We start from the raw sequence: 17928 nt of genomic DNA on the forward strand, positions 1-17928 counted from the left end.
GAGGAAGCCACTTCTGTAGGTGATCTATTTCCTTTGAATTCACCAAGGGAAAGGAGGGTTAGTGCATCGAGTTCTTCGCAAAGCATCCCTTCCGATGACCTTGATACGGATTGGCAGCCACAACTATCTGCGCATTCAAAGGAGAGACATCCCAAGAAGACCATGCTCGGAAAAAGGAAGTTTCCAGGCAGGCTTGAACTTATGGAGGTCGATGTAGGTGAGCAGGATACTGCTGGTGATAAAGACGGGTCTGACACTGTCATCATCACAAGCGTTATTCCTGGTGCAGAGGATGTAGAGACCAACATTTTCACCCTATCCAGAAATGCTGCAATGACTGATGAGCAGGTACCACGCATAACTCCTACACACTCAACACCCAAAGTAACACCAGCTCCAATTTTTTCATCAGCGAAGGCCCGGCAGCATCCGACATCCAGCAGAAGCGCCACTTCAACAGAAGGAGGTAGTGGCAGTACTAGGACTGAGCTGTCCCATAGTGAAATTCCACAATCCTCCAGTCCATCCGGCATTGGCAGTGGGTCCTCCTCTTCCTATGGCAGGAGACAAAAGTTTACCTCCCCAGTGTGGGACTTCTTTACGGTTCACCCAGTTCAGGAGAACATTGCTGTATGCACCATTTGTCATGTCAATGTTAGTCGTGGTAAGCTTGGTACAAACTATGGGACTGGAGGCCAAACGACCCATTTGAAAAAAACACACTTGATCAGGTGGGAGAACCACCTTGCAAGCTTAAAAAATGTTAGCACTCGTGTTGGTGGGGATACAGTGGTACAAGGTCCACTCATGGTTGACCAGGAGGTAGAAGAAGAGGGAGACGATGACCTTCTATCTAGGAGTGGTACACAATGGACCCCTGTCGCCAGCACTGGAGTGGTAAAGTCCACATCCGCCGCATCAGCAACTTCTCAGTGGCACCAGAGTCAGCTGGAGACACCAAGGAGTGCAAAGTCTGCGATGCAAGGTGGTCCGTCTAGCATAACTCAAAGACATGCAAAGCAGCTTACCATTCCTAGCATGTTAAGGCAGGAGGGAAAGTACGAGCGGAACCACCCAGTAGCACGTTTGTACAATGCCAAACTTGCGAAAATGTTAGCACTGGACCTTCTCCCATTTTCATTTGTTGAGGCTGTTGGATTTCTGGAATTAGTGGCAACCCTCTGCCCAAAATGGAACGTTCCCAGTCGCTACTATTTTGCCCGAGTGGCTGTTCCAGCACTACACCACGACGTGCTGGAATTGATTGGGAAAGCCTTACAACAGAGTGTTGTCCATTGTATCCACCTGACAACAGACATGTGGAGCAGTTGCGATGCTACAGATTTCATGTGCATCACCGCACACTGGATCTCTTTTGCAGGTGTTAAAGACAAGTTAACTTCAGGCCTCCGTGACGTTGCTGGAATTTTTAATGATACGCGCAGACATGCAACTATAGCCATGTTTGGTATGGACAAAATTCATACTGCTGAAAACATTTTGTCTGACTTTAACGACAAGGTCTTTGAATGGCTGAAACCAAGAGGCCTTAAGATTGGTTTTGTTTCCACCGACAATGGCAGTAATGTAGTGAAGGCAATGAGAGAAGGACATTATTTCAGGGTACCCTGTTTGGCACACTGCATAAACTTAGTCGTGCAAGACTTTCTGAAAAATGAAGCCAAAGTCAGCAACATAATGGCCATCTGCAGAAGAATATGCACGCACTTTAACCATTCTTTCAAAGGACGGAAGCTGCTACAGGTCATTCAGCATGAGCATAAGTTGCCAGTCAAAGCACTCATCCAGGAGGTCCCAACACGTTGGAACTCAACTTATTTCATGCTTGAGCGTCTCTTTGAGCAGTACATCCCACTGAATGCTTATGTCATGTCAAGAAGATTAGGGGATCCTACTGTTAATCTTAAAGCCCTGACCATTGAGATGTGGCAGTGGGACCTCATTAAATGCATCACAGAGATGCTACAACCCTTTGAGGTCTTCACACGTGCAGTTAGCAGGGAGGACTGTACTATGGGCCAAGCCATCCCATTGTTGTACATGCTTGAGCAACAGGTGAAGGAGGTCTGTCAAACATACGAAGGTGACGAACAAAAAGTTGATGCATATACCTTAGCCAAGGGCTTAGGCAACCGCTTGTGTGCAAATGTAAGGCTCAACAATATTGTGTCAGGTGAACATTACATAACTGCAACAATCTTGGATCCACGGTACAAATTATTTGTCAGCAGTAACGAAGTAATTCCATTTTCAGATGAGGATGTTGACAAGTACAAAACTTCCATAGCTGCGGAAGCTAATGAGTTAGAAACTGAACGGCTGTTACTTAAAGGCCTGCCACTGCCAGCCCAGGCCAGTCCAAGTACTCCTGACGCAAGTTCTTCACAGCATGAGAGCAGTGCGTCTGCTTTCCAGCAGGCACCAACAGTACCAAAAGCAGCACCTACACGATCTGATTCAGCAGACCCAACCAAAAGCATAACTGCTTTTTTTCTACAGAAAGGGATGGGTAAGTCCGTTGCTGTTGCAAAGGGAAAAGAGGACCAGCAAAGCCGAGCACCAATGAACATTGAGCGGATGGTTCAGGCCTATCTGGATGACACAACAGAGGTGTTCATGGAGCAAAGCCCATTGGTCTATTGGTATGAAAGAAGGAGACAGTGGCCAGTGCTGAGCAGGCTGGCGATAAAGTATCTGGCTTGTCCTGTAGCCAGTGTCTCTTCTGAGCGGGTTTTCAGTGCTGCTGGTGCCATTGTCACATCGAAAAGGACTAGTCTCTCCCCCAAAAGCGTGGAGCGGCTGACAATGATAAAAATGAATCAACGCTTCATACCACCAGACTATCAAGTACGTGAATCACCGCCGGATGAAGAAAGCGAGTGCGAAGACGTCCTCACTACTGGGTTACATGACCTACTTCTGTCTGAACGCACAGAGTTTGAGGACGAGCTCCTCTTCCCTGACAACTAGGACAGGTATATTAAAGGAATGATGCAATGCATTGCATAGGATTGTTTAGCGGACTCTGAGCAAATGTGCATGGAATTAAAGTATACTAGTAACTTCAGACTCACGTGATGGGCAATTTTCCCATGTTATTTAATAATATAAATTATTTATGCACTTGTGACCCTACTACTACAGGTGCAGTCAGTACTTAATTTATCGTTCGTAGTTCATGTTCATGTTGCACAACGTACATTATTTGGTGAAACAGTCCCCCCTCCACCCCCCCAACAAACACAAATGAACTTCAAATGTTTTCTTGTGAAAATATCTTTGTTTTATTTTTATATTTTCATAATGATAATAGAAAAATAAAATATATAACAAATGTAACCCCCTGACCCAGAGCTGTCCCTACCCTCCCCTAACCCCAACCAAATTTCAACCCAAATGTACACCCCAACTCCCACATCCCACCCACCAACAAAAGGATTAAAAAAGGGGCAAAAAACAGGGTCCATTTCAAAGCCGGCGGGCTTTCAGGTGTTTGTCCACCATTATCTTCACACGCTCCTCTAGACCGTCCTCCAGCTTCTTCCGCTCCTCCTCCAACTTACTCGCTACCCGGCGGAGAATCTTCGCTTGGAAATCACGGCACCTACACTTGCATGCATGTTGTTGTTGTTGTGGGGGGGCCGCCGAAGATGTAACAACGCGGCGGCGGGTGGCTGCCTGACCACGGCGACGTAGTCCTGCAGGCTTGGGGCCCGGGGCATTGGAAGAGGCAGCAGCTGCTGCCGCCGCCTCCTCCTCCTCCTCCTCGGCCTGATCCACCAGCCGGCGGTAGGCCTCTACAATTGCCTGCAGTTTCCGCTGCCGGGCCCGGACTGCCAACTCCTTCCTTGTTGGTTTTTGGGAAGGAGTAACTATAAAGAAAGAAACAGAATTGTTGTAATCCAAACTCCCCGCAAATCAAGAACACAACATTGATTCAACACATAGTGGGCGGCACAGTAGCACTAGCAAGCAAGCTGAGTACCAAAAATTGTGTTGCGTCTATCTTGAACATTCTACAGCCTCTATTAATTTTTTGGACTTTTTGTCACGGCATTATGCCTGCCCTATTAGCATGGGTGTACTTCATCGGTCACACACATTAGAACGAACACCTGTCTTTTTCATATCTCCTTTTGTATTATATACTCTGATTCCGGGAAGGCGGGAACACTCTCAAAGTAACATTAATTAACAGGGGGCAGCTAGTAGTACATGTCTAGTAAAGACTATAATACTTTATACCGCGCAACAAACCTTATTTGGTTTGTGTTTCACCAGCAACGACCCATGCACCCAGTCGTCCCCTCCTTCCCTTGCCTTTGGGTTTGCCCAAAACACCGCTGCTGCTGAGACTATCCACTAACCACCGGTATTGGGTGTGTCTCCCAACCACGCTGGCAGCTGTGTTTTCCCCTTTACATGCTTTAACAACAACCCATGCATCCGACTGCTATCAGCCACTTGCATTACTGTAGTGGTAATGCTTAGCATGCTAATGACAAGTAAAGGTAACATCATATATTTTCCAGTAGAGTACAGTGAGAAAGTTTTCCCCTCCCACCAAGTAATGCAGATCACTATTGAATGTAACTTACCATCGCCCGCCGCTGTTGGCTCCCCCCCCACTGCTGCTGGTGTAGGTGCCTCTGTTCCTCCTGTCCCCGCCGGGATCGCTGAAGCTGCGCCGCTGTCCCCGTCGGCACTGGTCGATGGTAAGGGTTCTGCACCTATAAAAATAAGTACACCTTTTTAGATGGATGCACAGCCCCCTTTGTACTTGTTCACCAAGAATGGAGTTCTTCAAAACAGTTAAGTACAACGTACGTAATCAGTATGAGTCCACATTGCATAGTACAGCAGAGTCACTACACATATTAGCATTCATTGTTATGGTATGGTACCCAAGCTCATCTCATCTGTCCTGCTACTCTAGTCCTTGGAAATTGGAAGTGAACTATGTAACCTTTGTACATCAATGTATCCAGTTTTGCGCATGTTAACTCGCAGCTTGTTGCGCAGTACGAGAAGACGCTCTGAGGCAACACATCATTGTTCAATGCATACACCTGAAGAGGTGGGAAAGTAAAAGGGCCCGTATTTAAGTTTTCTATGTGGATTGTGGAATAGAGTTTGCTTACAGGTTACAACTTCTTTTTAGCATGGCTGCATAAAACTGGCATAAATGTATTCCATACTGTCTAACGTGCACCACTTTTGTCATTATTTTTCGGCAGATGAGAAGATTGCCTTCTACGTAGCGGACATTTCCATAGCTTACAAAAAAAGAGGAATATCTGACCAGTATACGTTGGTGAGAGGTCTCCGATAGTTGCCACATTTTCCTATTGTGCACTAGTAGCTGTACAAATGTTGATTACTTTATTATGCCTTTTTTAACTCTGGATTTTTTCTGGTGGGCCCTTCAACGTATTTGACGGAACAACTTAAAAACATTGATGTTACTTACTTACTTCTAACAAAATAAAGCTTTTGAATGACCACTTTGACTCTGAAGTTTATTTTCAGTGTCTGTTGTCTTGGAGACTCACACGAGTGAGTGAGCAAAAGGGGGTTTCTTAGGTAACGGTTTGTGTACTAAAAGCATTCGGCATCTTGGTATTGGGGTTCAGGAGTGTGAATTGAATAATTGACCAATGACTCAGGCCATATAGGCTGTCGTTCAGTGAATTGTGCGTTCCTCAGAGTTCTGTGACTGAGGTGTAAGTAAGGTCCAACCTGCCTATCAGTACCAACATCCAATTTTCGTGTGCATAGTTACATAGTTGTGTAATATGTATATAACTCCATAGGAGATAGAATACCCACAAGACTAGTAGTGGTATACTAACGTTTACAAAAATACTAGACAAACATCATTCTGGATGCATACTTGGTTGCTGTCAATTGCCAAGCAGACACATTACAGAGGAAAAAACAAGCACTGTTGGACTTACTGGGGACAGCAGCAGGATCCTCAGTAGAGGAGCTCTGTGTAAGTGGTGGTTCACCCGCCGACTCGGTCCCTGTATTCTGCTTGCCCCTGGGTTCTGTGGTTCATGTAAAAAATAATAAACAAAGAGAAAAACATTGAGTGCTGTGAAACATAGACATCATTGCAAAAAACACTGCTACAGTGGAACAGAGCCGGAGGCAACAAATCCATGCCAGGGGCCGCAACGCAAATATGTATCCATCCTTAGAGTATTATTAAATTAAGGATATCTATTGGTGCGGTGGCCCCTGAAGTTTGGTGCCCCTGTGCAGTTGCACAGCTTGCACATGCCCCCTAGAGCCGGCCCTGGCTGAGGTAAGAAGAACAAAGTAACGTTAGTAACGTTAGCATTCTTTGCAAGAAAAGGATTCGATTCATGCAGAAGAGAAGGCCGTGAAAAAAATGCTACAATATGCAAACTACGTACAATTATCCATCCACCGCTATTTCACTGACGGACAAAGGAAGGACAAGACTCTATTAATAGCATTAACTAACTTCAGTTCTCAACAATAAAGAAAATCTCACATCAATAAACAGCAACAGCTAGCGCCAAGTTGAAACAACACGCAAGAGCCAGTGAAGAAGAAGAACACTGTCATACAATGACAGTAGATATACCGGAATACATCGGAAATGTAACTAGGAGCAACAGTCATCGCGTTACTTATTCAGCCAATATTTACAAAGATACAATAACAATATTTATACAACTATATATATATATATAACCTCCACACCAAGCAGGTCCAACAGGTCCTGCTCCCGGTCCAAAATGTCGGCCCAGCGGTGGGACAGCTGATGGTGGGTACGCCGGATACCGGAGCAGCGGAAGACTGCACGGCGCACCTTCGCCCACCGCCGGAGACGCTCTTCAATGCGCTGGTAGCCGGAGCCGGGCCTGCCGCCTGCTGCCAAAGTCAAGGGGAGGTGACGCTGGATAAAAAAGACCAGGGCGGCCACCTCCTCCTCCCCAAAAAGTTGGCGGGGCGTCACTCCTGCCGGGCGCATTCTGCCGCAAGGCAGCCGGGTTTTTTTCGGCACAGCCGCCTTGCCCTTTGAGCCGCCGATGCTGCTGGCACCCTTCACCATGGTTCTGGGTGGAGGGGAGAAGGAAAGTTGAAGACAAAAAGGTTAGGGGAAGAAAGAAGAAAGATAAAAGAAGGAAGTAATATAAAACAAGAGAAAAGTTGCAAAAAAAGTTGTAAAAGTAAAAATAAAATGAGAAATATAAACCTAGGCACAGACAGAAATAGGTAATAAGTAAAGAAAGTTAGAAAAACTGAGGGAAAAGACCAGGATGGAAGAGATAGGAGTGAGATGCTAAAGTAGGCCCAAAACCATAGCCAGAGTGTGAAATCGAAGATGGCTCTGCCCGTCGCGACCGCCGCGGTAAGTTCGCGCGATATTTGACGCGATCACGCACTTTGGCAGTGCGAACGAGAAGATGAGTTCCCGAACATGTCTAACACAACGCGAACACGTTACTTGTGACCCGGAACCGGAAATAAGGGAACGCAAGCGGGCGGGACAAACCTCATTGAGTAACTTAGCGCGCTAGCTATCTCGAGCATGCAGGCAGCGCCCCGAACACGCGCACCGCGCTCCCGAAGACGAAAAACGGCGCGCGAACGGGTCTAGCAAGCTACTACGCATGTCCGCGGAGCTACGTGTAGCTCGCGGAGTGCAAGTGCGTCTTCGCGTAGCGTCGCGGAGTGCGGCTACGCGAACTACGCCCAGGGTTACTTATTTGTTGTTGAGAAGGCAGCAGGGCTTTCTATTTAATCTTATTTAGGTTTGAAGGGTTTCTTTGTTTTCAATAGGGCGTGCCCATCACTTAACCACTACATGCACACAACCTTCATGCATGCCGGTCACAGCAATGATAGAGATCTTTATGGGTGTACTAATACTCTCTTTAGTCAAGCATGGCTGTCTCCTGTCTTAACACAGTTACAGACTATTTAACCCTTTCTCGCCACTCCAGACTCCCTGACTCTAATTCGATGGTGTTTGGATGGAAAAAACAACATTACTGCAGATGGCTTAAAAGGTAAAATGTGTATTTCTAAGCCTTTAGGCTTTGGTTTTTTTGGTTTTTTTAAAGCAAGAAGGGACTGACAAGAAGTTTGGAGCGACGGACGATTGATTACTTCGTAGTTGTGTTTAGAAAGATAGCTGTGCTATATGAAAGAGAAAGTTAGCATAGCTGTAAAAATTGCTCTCCCCGCCATGATCTGCATATGTATGTTTTTTGGAACGTAAACATTGTGTGGACTGCTGTAAATCACTGTTTGTGAAGCTTCCCACAGGGACTAAAACCTACTTCCTAAGCTGATAAGTTATTGGGTGGGGATAGCAAGCCACATTTGCTGATCTTTATTGTTACTCAATAGAGAAATAATTACTGGGTCATTGTTGCCAAGATGTAAAGGATCAAACCAAAACGTTGTGCTTCCTTACAAAAAAGTTCATTTTAAACACACCCAAAGCAACATTTACGATGGTATAGAAAGTTGGAGCAATTGTTTGTGCAACCCATGATGCTTATACTTTATGCATGAACCAAATGGAATCTGCACATATAAAATGACAGTGTTAGAAATGTGTAATGAGATCTCCCTTCTCTAACAAATGAACTGTTCTCTGCCATTTGCTGAGTTTCATACTTTCCCTTTTCATAGTGCAGGGTAAGAGAGCAGCGTAGCTGTGATGCCAGATAACCATAAAAGGGAGAAAATGCATGTTTATGGATGTGGGGAGTGCTCCAAAGGCAACATTGTTTACTTTGAAAAATGAAACATTTTGCATGGCGCATTGCAATTCTGTGAAGGCATTTTTCACTACATTCACTCTTCTGTTAAGCTTGTAATGGTATATCATAAAAGAAAAGAAATTATTTGCATAGCTACACAGTTTTTTATGATCAGAATTTCCTTTAAGCCAGCCTTCTATGCAAAGCCACTGCACGCAACTGCACTCCAACAACGCCAACAGAAGCACAGCACCACCTCAGTATCACTCAGCCCAGCACAGCCCCAGTGCAGACCACTTCCCCACCAGCACACCACCTCAACACCACCTCTGCACCAGTGCAGCACCACCAGTGCACCACCAGTGCAGCACTACCTCAGCATCAGTGCAGCACCACCACCTCAGCATCAGCACAGCACCAGCACAGCATCACTCAGTGTCACCACAGCATCACTCAGCACCACCTCAGCACGAGTGTAACACTACCTAAGCATCACTCAACACTACCAACTCAGGACAGCACTACCTCCACATCAGTGCAACACCTCCTCCACAACACCAACTCAGCATCAGCGCAGCCCCACCTCAGCATCAGCACAGCACTACCTCAGCCACAACTCAGCACCAAAGTATCACCAGCGCAGCATCACCTGAATACCACTAAAGCATCACTCAGCTCCACCTCAACATCATTCAGCACCACCTCAGCATCACTCTGCATCACCCCAGCATCACTCTGCACCACCTCAGAATCACTCGGAACCACATCAGCATCACTCGGCATCACCTCAGCACCAGTGCAGCACTACCTAAGCATCACTCAACACTACCAGCTCAGGACAGCACTACCTCCACATCAGTGCCACACCTCCTCCACAACACCAACTCAGCATCAGCGCAGCCCCACCTCAGCATCAGCACAGCACTACCTCAGCCACAATTCGGTACCAAAGTATCACCAGTGCAGCATCTCCTGAATACCACTAAAGCATCACCCAGTACCACCTCAGCATCATTCAGCACCACCTCAGCATCACTCTGCACCACCCTAGCTACACTCGGCACCACCCCCAGCATCACTCGGCACCACCTCAGCATCACTCAGCACCACCTCAGAATCACTCGGCACCTCCTCAGAATCACTCGGCATCACCTCAGCACCAGTGCAGCACTACCTCAGCCACAATTCAGTACCAAAGTATCACCAGCGCAGCATCTCCTGAATACCACTAAAGCATCACCCAGTACCACCTCAGCATCATTCAGCACCACCTCAGCATCACTCTGCACCACCCTAGCTACACTCGGCACCACCCCCAGCATCACTCGGCATCACCTCAGCATCACTCGGCACCATCTCAGAATCACTCAGCACCACCTCAGAATCACTCGGCACCACCTCGGTATCACCTTGCATAGGCACACCACCACCTCAGTATCACTCAGCACCACTGCAGCACCAGTGCAGCACCACCCCAGCATCAGCATAGCATCAATGCAGCACCAACTCAGCTCTCCACAGAACTAACACAACACCAACTCAGCACCAGTGCAGCGCCACCTCAGCATCACTCAAAACCACCCCAGCATCACTTTGCACCACCCCAGTATCTCTCAGCACCACCCCGCATCACTCGGCACCACCTCAGCATCACTCGGCCCCACCTCAGTATCACTCGGCACCACCTCACCATCACTTGGCACCAACACAGCATCACTCAGCACCACCTCAGCATCACTCGCCGCCACCTCAGCATCACTCGGCACAGCCTCAGCATCACTCGGCACCACCTCAGTATCACTCGGCACCACCTCAATATCACTCAGCACCATCTGAGCACCACATTGCACAAGCACAACACCACCTCAGTATCAATCAGCAGCACTTCAGCACCAGTGCAGCACAACCCCAGCATCAGCATAGCATCAATACAGCACCAATACAGTTCCACCACGGAATTAGCACAGCGCCGACTCAGCACCAGCACAGCACCACCTCAGCAGTAACATCACCAAAGCAGCACCACTTCAGCATTAGCACAGCACTACCTTAGCACCAGCTCCACATGACTAAGCACCACTTGAACACCAGCACTACACCAACAAAGTGTCACTCAGCACCACCTTGGTATCATTCACTACCACCACAGCATTACTCAGCACCAACACAGCGTCATGCAGCAGCACATCAACATAATTTAGCACCACCTGAGCACCACAACAGCACCGCCAGAGCACCGCATCAGCACAGCCCCATCTTAGCATCAGCACAGTACCACCTCCTCATCAGTGCACCACCACCACCAGTGCAGCACCAACTCAGCATCAGCGCAGCACTTTCTCAGATGCAGTGGAGCACCACCTCATTATCAGCACAGCATTATCTCTGCATTAGCGCAGCACCACCTTCACATCAGTGCACCTCAGCATCTGCACAGCCCCACCCCAGCACCTGCGCAGCCCCACCTCAGCAGCAATTCAGAACCAACGCACCACCACTTCAGCATCAGTGCAACACCACCTCGGCACACAATCAACTCAGCATTAGCACCACCTGAGCACCAGTTCAGCTCCACCACCTCAACATGGCTCATCACCACAGCATCACTCAGCACCACCTCATCATCACTCAGTACCATCTAAGTATCATTCAGCATCACCTCCAAACCAGCACTAAACCACTTCAGCATCACCTCAGTATCATTTGGGGTTACCTGAGCATCATCTCCCCCCCAGCTCACCACCACCTTAGTACCACTTTACACCACCTCAGTCTGCCCTTGGAATCTGGCATCTGTTGATTCTCCCCTAGTGACCCTTTTATGGCTCCTATTCTAATTGAGGTACTATTTCCCAACCTCAACCATCCCATTGTTTATGTGTGTCCCACAGCCCCCTCCTCCCCCATAACAGAAAAAACTATAACAAATAATCATTAGAACAGGCAGAGAAAAGTTGCTAGCATTGCATGGACAAAAAAACTAGAACACATTTTTTGTTTAATTCTATTTTTATTAGGGTCGTTTAGTTGTATATAATGTTTTCTATGTTATATATAGGGTGACAAAAATGGGTAAAACACTTTGTTTATTATAACTTTTCAACATTAACAAGACCAATTGCTCTGTCTAAACACTTATAAGGTCCCAAAGGCGAGACCTATTGGCTGTGCAAATGCTTGTTTAGGACTTGTGCCCTGCTGTTTGATATGCAGTTGCCTGTCTGGGTGGTGCGTGCCTTGCTGTTGGCTCCTTGGTTACATGATGGATGGTGTGTAGAGCGGCGGTGTGCTCGGTTCACGAGGGTCAGTCAGCGGCACGTGAGAACACTCCAACACAGGCCTTAACCCGTCCCTTGGGTTCTGTGCATCGACTGCCTCAATCCTGCTCGCTGAAGCGCCTAAGAACAACGAGGCCTGAGCGAGCGAAGCACTATATTAGGTGAACTGTACACCACCTAAAGTCCGGGGAAGCACCCGCATTGAGGTGGACTACCTGGAATACAGAAAAGCTTGTTTGCGCAGGGTGAGGTCCAAGCGCTGATCGCTTATTCTGTCATTTCCTCCCCCACCCAGGGGAGCAGGTTCCCCAGGGGCCCCGCCTGAAGCCGCCTCATTTCTCTGGCCCGGCATCTGCTAGCTCGGCCTGTCTGAAGCGCCTTCTCTTGAGCGCTCCTCCAGGACAGGTGGAGGGGTTGTTACTGCTGCAGGGCGCAGACTGGGCTCGCACGTCCCTCCACCCCAAACTCATCCCCTGCTATTGCATGTGCCGCAAGCTATACTGCCCCCTCGCCCACAGAGGAGACAGAGCCCCGTTCTAATGCAAGCGCCAAGAACTCGCCTTTGATGCACCCAAATATCACAGTTTGTAATGCTTCCAGACTGAGCTCCCCGTCTATACACCATGCTGAGACCCCTGCTGATATACTCAGACTGAGCTCCCCGTCTATACACCATGCTGAGACACCTGCTGATATACTCAGACTGAGCTCCCCGGCTATACACCATGCTGAGACCCCTGCTGATATACTCAGACTGAGCTCACCGCAAAGACTGCAAAAAATCAGAGCGACTATGGAGGAAAGACTGGCTGCACGCCAGCAAGGAAGCCTATCGTAGGATGGTGAGAACCTACAAATCCACTCTGAAGCTCACTAAAGCCCCACATTACGACACCAGAATAAAAAACTCCACCAACTCGGCGAGAGAATCCTTTCTCATCGCCAAAGAGCTCTTGAAAATACCAGCGCTCCCCTCCTCCAACATATCCCCTGCGGACAGAAGTGATGAACTGGCAACCTACTTCAACTCCGAAATCGCCCGTATCCTAGTCTCCCTCCCCCCTCCCTGCCTGCCGAGCCACATGGACAACGATGCATCCACCATCCTTTCAGGAAACAACATGCACCCTCAGTTGACCTCATTCAGGGCAGTATCGTTGGACGAAGTAGGCACAACCATGGCCAAAATGAAAAGCGGCTCCCCTCTGGATCCCGCCCCCATTAGATTCCTTAAAACAGTGGCCCCTGTCATCTTGCCCACTATTACGGAGCTGATAAACATCTCGCTCTCCCAAGGCTCTGTCCCCCCAAGCTGGAAGAGTGCAGTAGTCAAAGCACTCCTAAAGAAACCCCAATTGGACCCATCTGACATGGCGAACTACCGGCCAATTTCACTCCTCCCCTTCATCAGCAAAATGGCCGAGAAACTGGTCAATGGTCAACTGTCCCAGTTTCTTGAATCTCACAACCTTCTGCGTCAGTCCCAAACTGGGTTCCGTCCGGGCCACGGCACAGATACCGCCCTTCTTGCTGTCATCGAGGAGGCAAGGTGCATTTTAGATTCAGGAGGGTCAGTGGCAGTGATCCTCCTGGACCTCAGTGCAGCCTTTGACACGGTAAACCACCGTGTCCTACTCCATCGGTTGGCCGTGGCAGGACTCGCGGGTTCCGCGCTCACATGGATAGAATCCTTCCTTTTCAGGGCGCTCGTTCCAGGTGTGGGACGGCAATTCCCACTCAGCCTCCCTCCCCCTCTCGAGCGGAGTCCCCCAGGGGTCCTCATTAAGCCCCACCTTGTTTAATGCATACATGGCCCCCCTTGAGGATGTCGTCGCCCCCTTCGGGATCAAGATAGTGAGTTATGTGGACGACACGCAATTGGTCGTCTCTCTCTCACATCTTGACAACCACCCTGACAATCTGCTGAACTGCCTCCAGGAAATTCACCACTGGATGTGCGAGTCATCACTCAAGTTAAACGGATCAAAGACAGAAGTCATGCTTATGGGCAAGAAATGGATCACCATCCCCCCATCGGTTTGGCCAGACGTCTTCAGGGAAGTGCCCACCCCGAAACAAGAAATTAAGACCTTGGGAGTCTGGCTGGAACCCGAGCTGTCTTTGAAAACCCTATCTAGGAAACTCCTGGTCCAAGGTCTGATCCTTGCTCGGCTAGACTACAGCAACATGGTCTATCTTGGAGCCCCTGAAGCCACCATGGCAAAACTCCAGCGTACTCAAAACGCAGCTGCCCGGCTCCTTATGAATCTCCCTTCCAGAATCTCAGCCAGACCAGCGCTCAAGGCCCTCCACTGGCTTCCAATACGCCAAAGGGTAGAATTTAAGGCCCTGTGCACCGCCCACAAACTCCTCAACGGTCTTGGCCCTGCTATCCTGAGAGACTTGGTCACCCCATACAAGGCCCCTAGGTCCTTGCGCTCGGACAATGAGCATCTGGCCAATGTCCCCAGATTTAGGAAGGCACGCACCGGCAGCCGACGCTTTTCTGTAAAAGCGTCCTCAGGATGGAACGGGCTTCCTCGCCCCCTTCGGCTCGAACCCAGCTATCTCACTTTCCGTAAAAAATTGAAAACTCTGCTTTTCCCAAAATAGTGTCCCTCTCCCCCTCTGGTCTCCACAAGTGTTTCAGCGCGGGGATGCCTCCGGGTCACCAGGCGCTCTAGAAATCGCTAAATAATAATAATAATAATACACCATGCTGAGACCCCTGCTGATATACTCAGACTGAGCTCACTGTCTATACACCATGCTGAGACCCCTGCTGATATACTCAGACTGAACTCACCGTGTATACACCATGCTGAGACCCCTGCTGATATACTCAGACTGAGCGTCCTGTTTATGCACTCGGACTGACCCACCATTTATACACCCAGGACAGGTGTGGCTCATTATTTATACAGCAAACACAAGGCTCTTGATTGATGGCCTGAGCTATCTATCTAAGTACTAATACTGAGTCCCACTTATAACCACAGTGGGTTACTGATATATTGCACTCAGACTTATTCTATGGTTATATCCAGACTGACGTCCTTAGGCATAGAGACCAAGCACCTATTAATACACCCAGACGCAGCTCCCTATTGTAACACACCCAGACTACGCCCTTTGTTTCCCAAAACACACCCACACACACACACGCACACACCCACACACACTCTCCTTTACTACACCCAGAAGGATGCTTCTATTTGTGCACACATAAGTAGCCTCTTACTTTTTGCGCTGCCCTGGCGCTACGCAAGGTAACGCAAATGGGCAATGCGAAACCTAGATGAGATTTATCAAGCCATGCAGGGCCACCTTGCGAGGCCCTGCGGTGCTTGGTAATCCTGGAGTAACGCAAGGCAGCGTAAGTTGCTGCCTTGCATTACTGTGCTAGAGGGAGGCATTTCAAGGTGGAGCATGGGTTGTTCCCATGCACCATCCATTGATTTTGGCACATTCCCATATTTATCATTAGTGGTGGACCTTGGAATGTGTCAAAATGCTACACTTTACCGGCGAGGCGTAATGAGGAGAAATATCTTTATTTCTCCTCGTTTTTTCCCCTCTTTGTATGTTGTCCCTTCCTACACAAAAACTATCCTGCTTGCAATGCAGACACCGTTGCACCATGGCACAAGGTTGCCTGAGTTGGCGCTAGGCAGCACAGAGGACATGAAAGCTCCATTAAATGTAAATATGGCACATTTCTGCACTCTCTCTCTCTGACACACAGTGCCGCAAGTTGTCTTGCTGCTATGTCCTGCGTGACATTTTGATAGATATGCCCCATAAACCGAGTCATACGCCCAGACTGGGGTCTATATTTATTCTTTTTTCACTCAGCGCAATGCAGCAAGCCACCTTGCTGCTCTGCGTGCAAGGGAAAGGGCAGGAATGCAATGTATTTAGCATTATACAGGTCATTCCTGTCCTTTCCTAGTGCTGGCGCACTTTGGTTGCCTGTACCAACGCTGGCCCCTTGCATCATGGTGCAAGGGTGCCTGCATTGTAGGCAGGATTGCTTTTGAGCATGAAGGGGCACCTTCACGCACAAAAACAACCCTCAAAGGCATTTTCCTCTTCTATGTGTACTGCAGAAAACAGCAAACGTAGAAAGAGGAAAACATGAGGCGAAATAAAGATAGTTTCCCTCATTACACTTCAGCTGTGGAGGCATAGCATTTTGAGGCATTCTTAGGTCTACCACAAATGGTAAACCTTGGACTGCGCCAACATTGATGGATAGATGAATGGGAACACCCACGCGCCACCCATGGAACGCCTCTGTCGGGCAGAGTCATGCAAGGCAGTGATTTGCTCTGCTTTGTGTTACTCCAGATTCAACAAGCCATGCAGGGCCTTGCAGGGCGGCCTTGTGTGGTTTGATAAACCTCACTTAGGTTTTGTGTCGCCCTTGCGCCTCCTTGCATGGGTGATGCAAAACCTTGCTAAATCTTGCCCTGTGTGTCTATCCCTTTATCCACTTAATAAAGTAATACTATCTTTACTCCTATCCACACACATACACCACCCACGTGCGCACACAAACACTGAGCTCCACACTCTCTCTCCCTTCCTCCCTCTCCCTCCCTCTCTCTCTTTCTGTCCCCTATTTATACACCCAGCCGTTGAATCCTATGCATACGCCTAGGCCAAGCTACACTCTTATCTTCCTAACCCGAGCCCTAGACCCACCCCTGCTTCCGAGGCGCCCCCCCCCCCCCCCTGCCTCAAGAGCCCCCACAATCCCGCATCCTGCAGTCAGCACCCCATCCCCAGGGCTCGTTCCCGCCACCCTGCCATCTTTCATTACCGCTCAGAGCGTTTCCAGGACACACAGGCTTCGGCCTGCTGAAGCGCTCATGCATTTTTAATGATTTATAAGCAAAAGCAAACTTTCCTTTTTTACTGTAACGGCTTAATACACATCACAGCGAATCGCTGTATTGTGGTGATGGTTTTATAGTTCTGGCTCGTGTCCTTGCTTAATTATGCAGAATATTGTCGGAGAACCCGAGTATGTTACAAAGGACGGGAAGCGGAGAACGAACACGCTCCATATTTGAGCGTCGGCCTCATTTGATTTTTAGAAGCCACACAAGCCAATAATGCGCCCTGGTCGCCACCCACTGTGCCTTTACTGACTTGTACATATCGGCTTGACAGGGAGCTATTGGCGCTGAAGGCCTCGGGGTTCCAACAGCAAATGTTCGTTTCCTCGATAATTTGACAGGTTGTTTCATTTAAAAAACAAAGGAAAAGGCTGAACGCACCTTCACAGATTTACTAAGGGTTTGCGCCAGCACTTAGGGCCATATGTATCAACACCCTCATTTGCGATTCTCAAATAGCGATTTTTTAGAAATCGCTATTTGAGAATTGCAAAAAGGGATGTATGTAAAAAAATTTACATTTGTCAGCGATTTCTTAATATTCCTTAATTGCGATTAGCAAATTGTGAAATCGCAATTAAGGAATACTTTCCCATTCATTTCTATGGGCCAGGAGGCCCATAGGAATGAATGGGAAGTTATTCTCAATTTGCGATTCGCGATTTGAGAATCGCAAATTGAGAATAATTTCAAGGGTGCAAGGGTGTCATAGGAACACCTTGATGCACCCCTGAAATTTACATGTGTGCGCATATATATGTGCGCCACACGGCACCTTCACAAATGGCAAAAAGTGCATTTGTGAAAGAAATTGCAAATTACCACCAACTTCAAGTTGGTGGTAATTTGCGGTTTCTTAATGAGAAATCGTACAACTTGGGTGCTTCATACATAGCATTTAAGGAATCGCAATTTGCGATTCCTTAAATGCTGACGCAAAATTAAGGAATCACAAATTTTGCGATTCCTTAATTT

The 17928-nt window shown here is 48.1% G+C and overlaps 1 protein-coding gene across 1 annotated transcript in view; it reads right to left on the bottom strand.

Moving 5' to 3' along the window:
- Positions 1-2691: 2691 nt before the first annotated feature.
- LOC144769371 (uncharacterized) overlaps positions 2692-17928 on the bottom strand; it is a 34302-nt gene continuing 19065 nt past the window's right edge. The window contains exons 3-5 of the mRNA XM_078653427.1: positions 5979-6071; positions 4620-4751; positions 2692-3893 (exon numbers count right to left, since the gene is read on the bottom strand). Coding sequence (XP_078509553.1) covers positions 3490-3893; positions 4620-4751; positions 5979-6071 — 629 coding nt within the window. The 3' untranslated portion in view covers positions 2692-3489. The remainder of the gene's footprint in view (positions 3894-4619; positions 4752-5978; positions 6072-17928) is intronic.

This window comes from Lissotriton helveticus, chromosome 7 (assembly GCF_964261635.1).
Source record: "Lissotriton helveticus chromosome 7, aLisHel1.1, whole genome shotgun sequence".
Taxonomy (NCBI): Eukaryota; Metazoa; Chordata; class Amphibia; order Caudata; family Salamandridae; genus Lissotriton; species Lissotriton helveticus.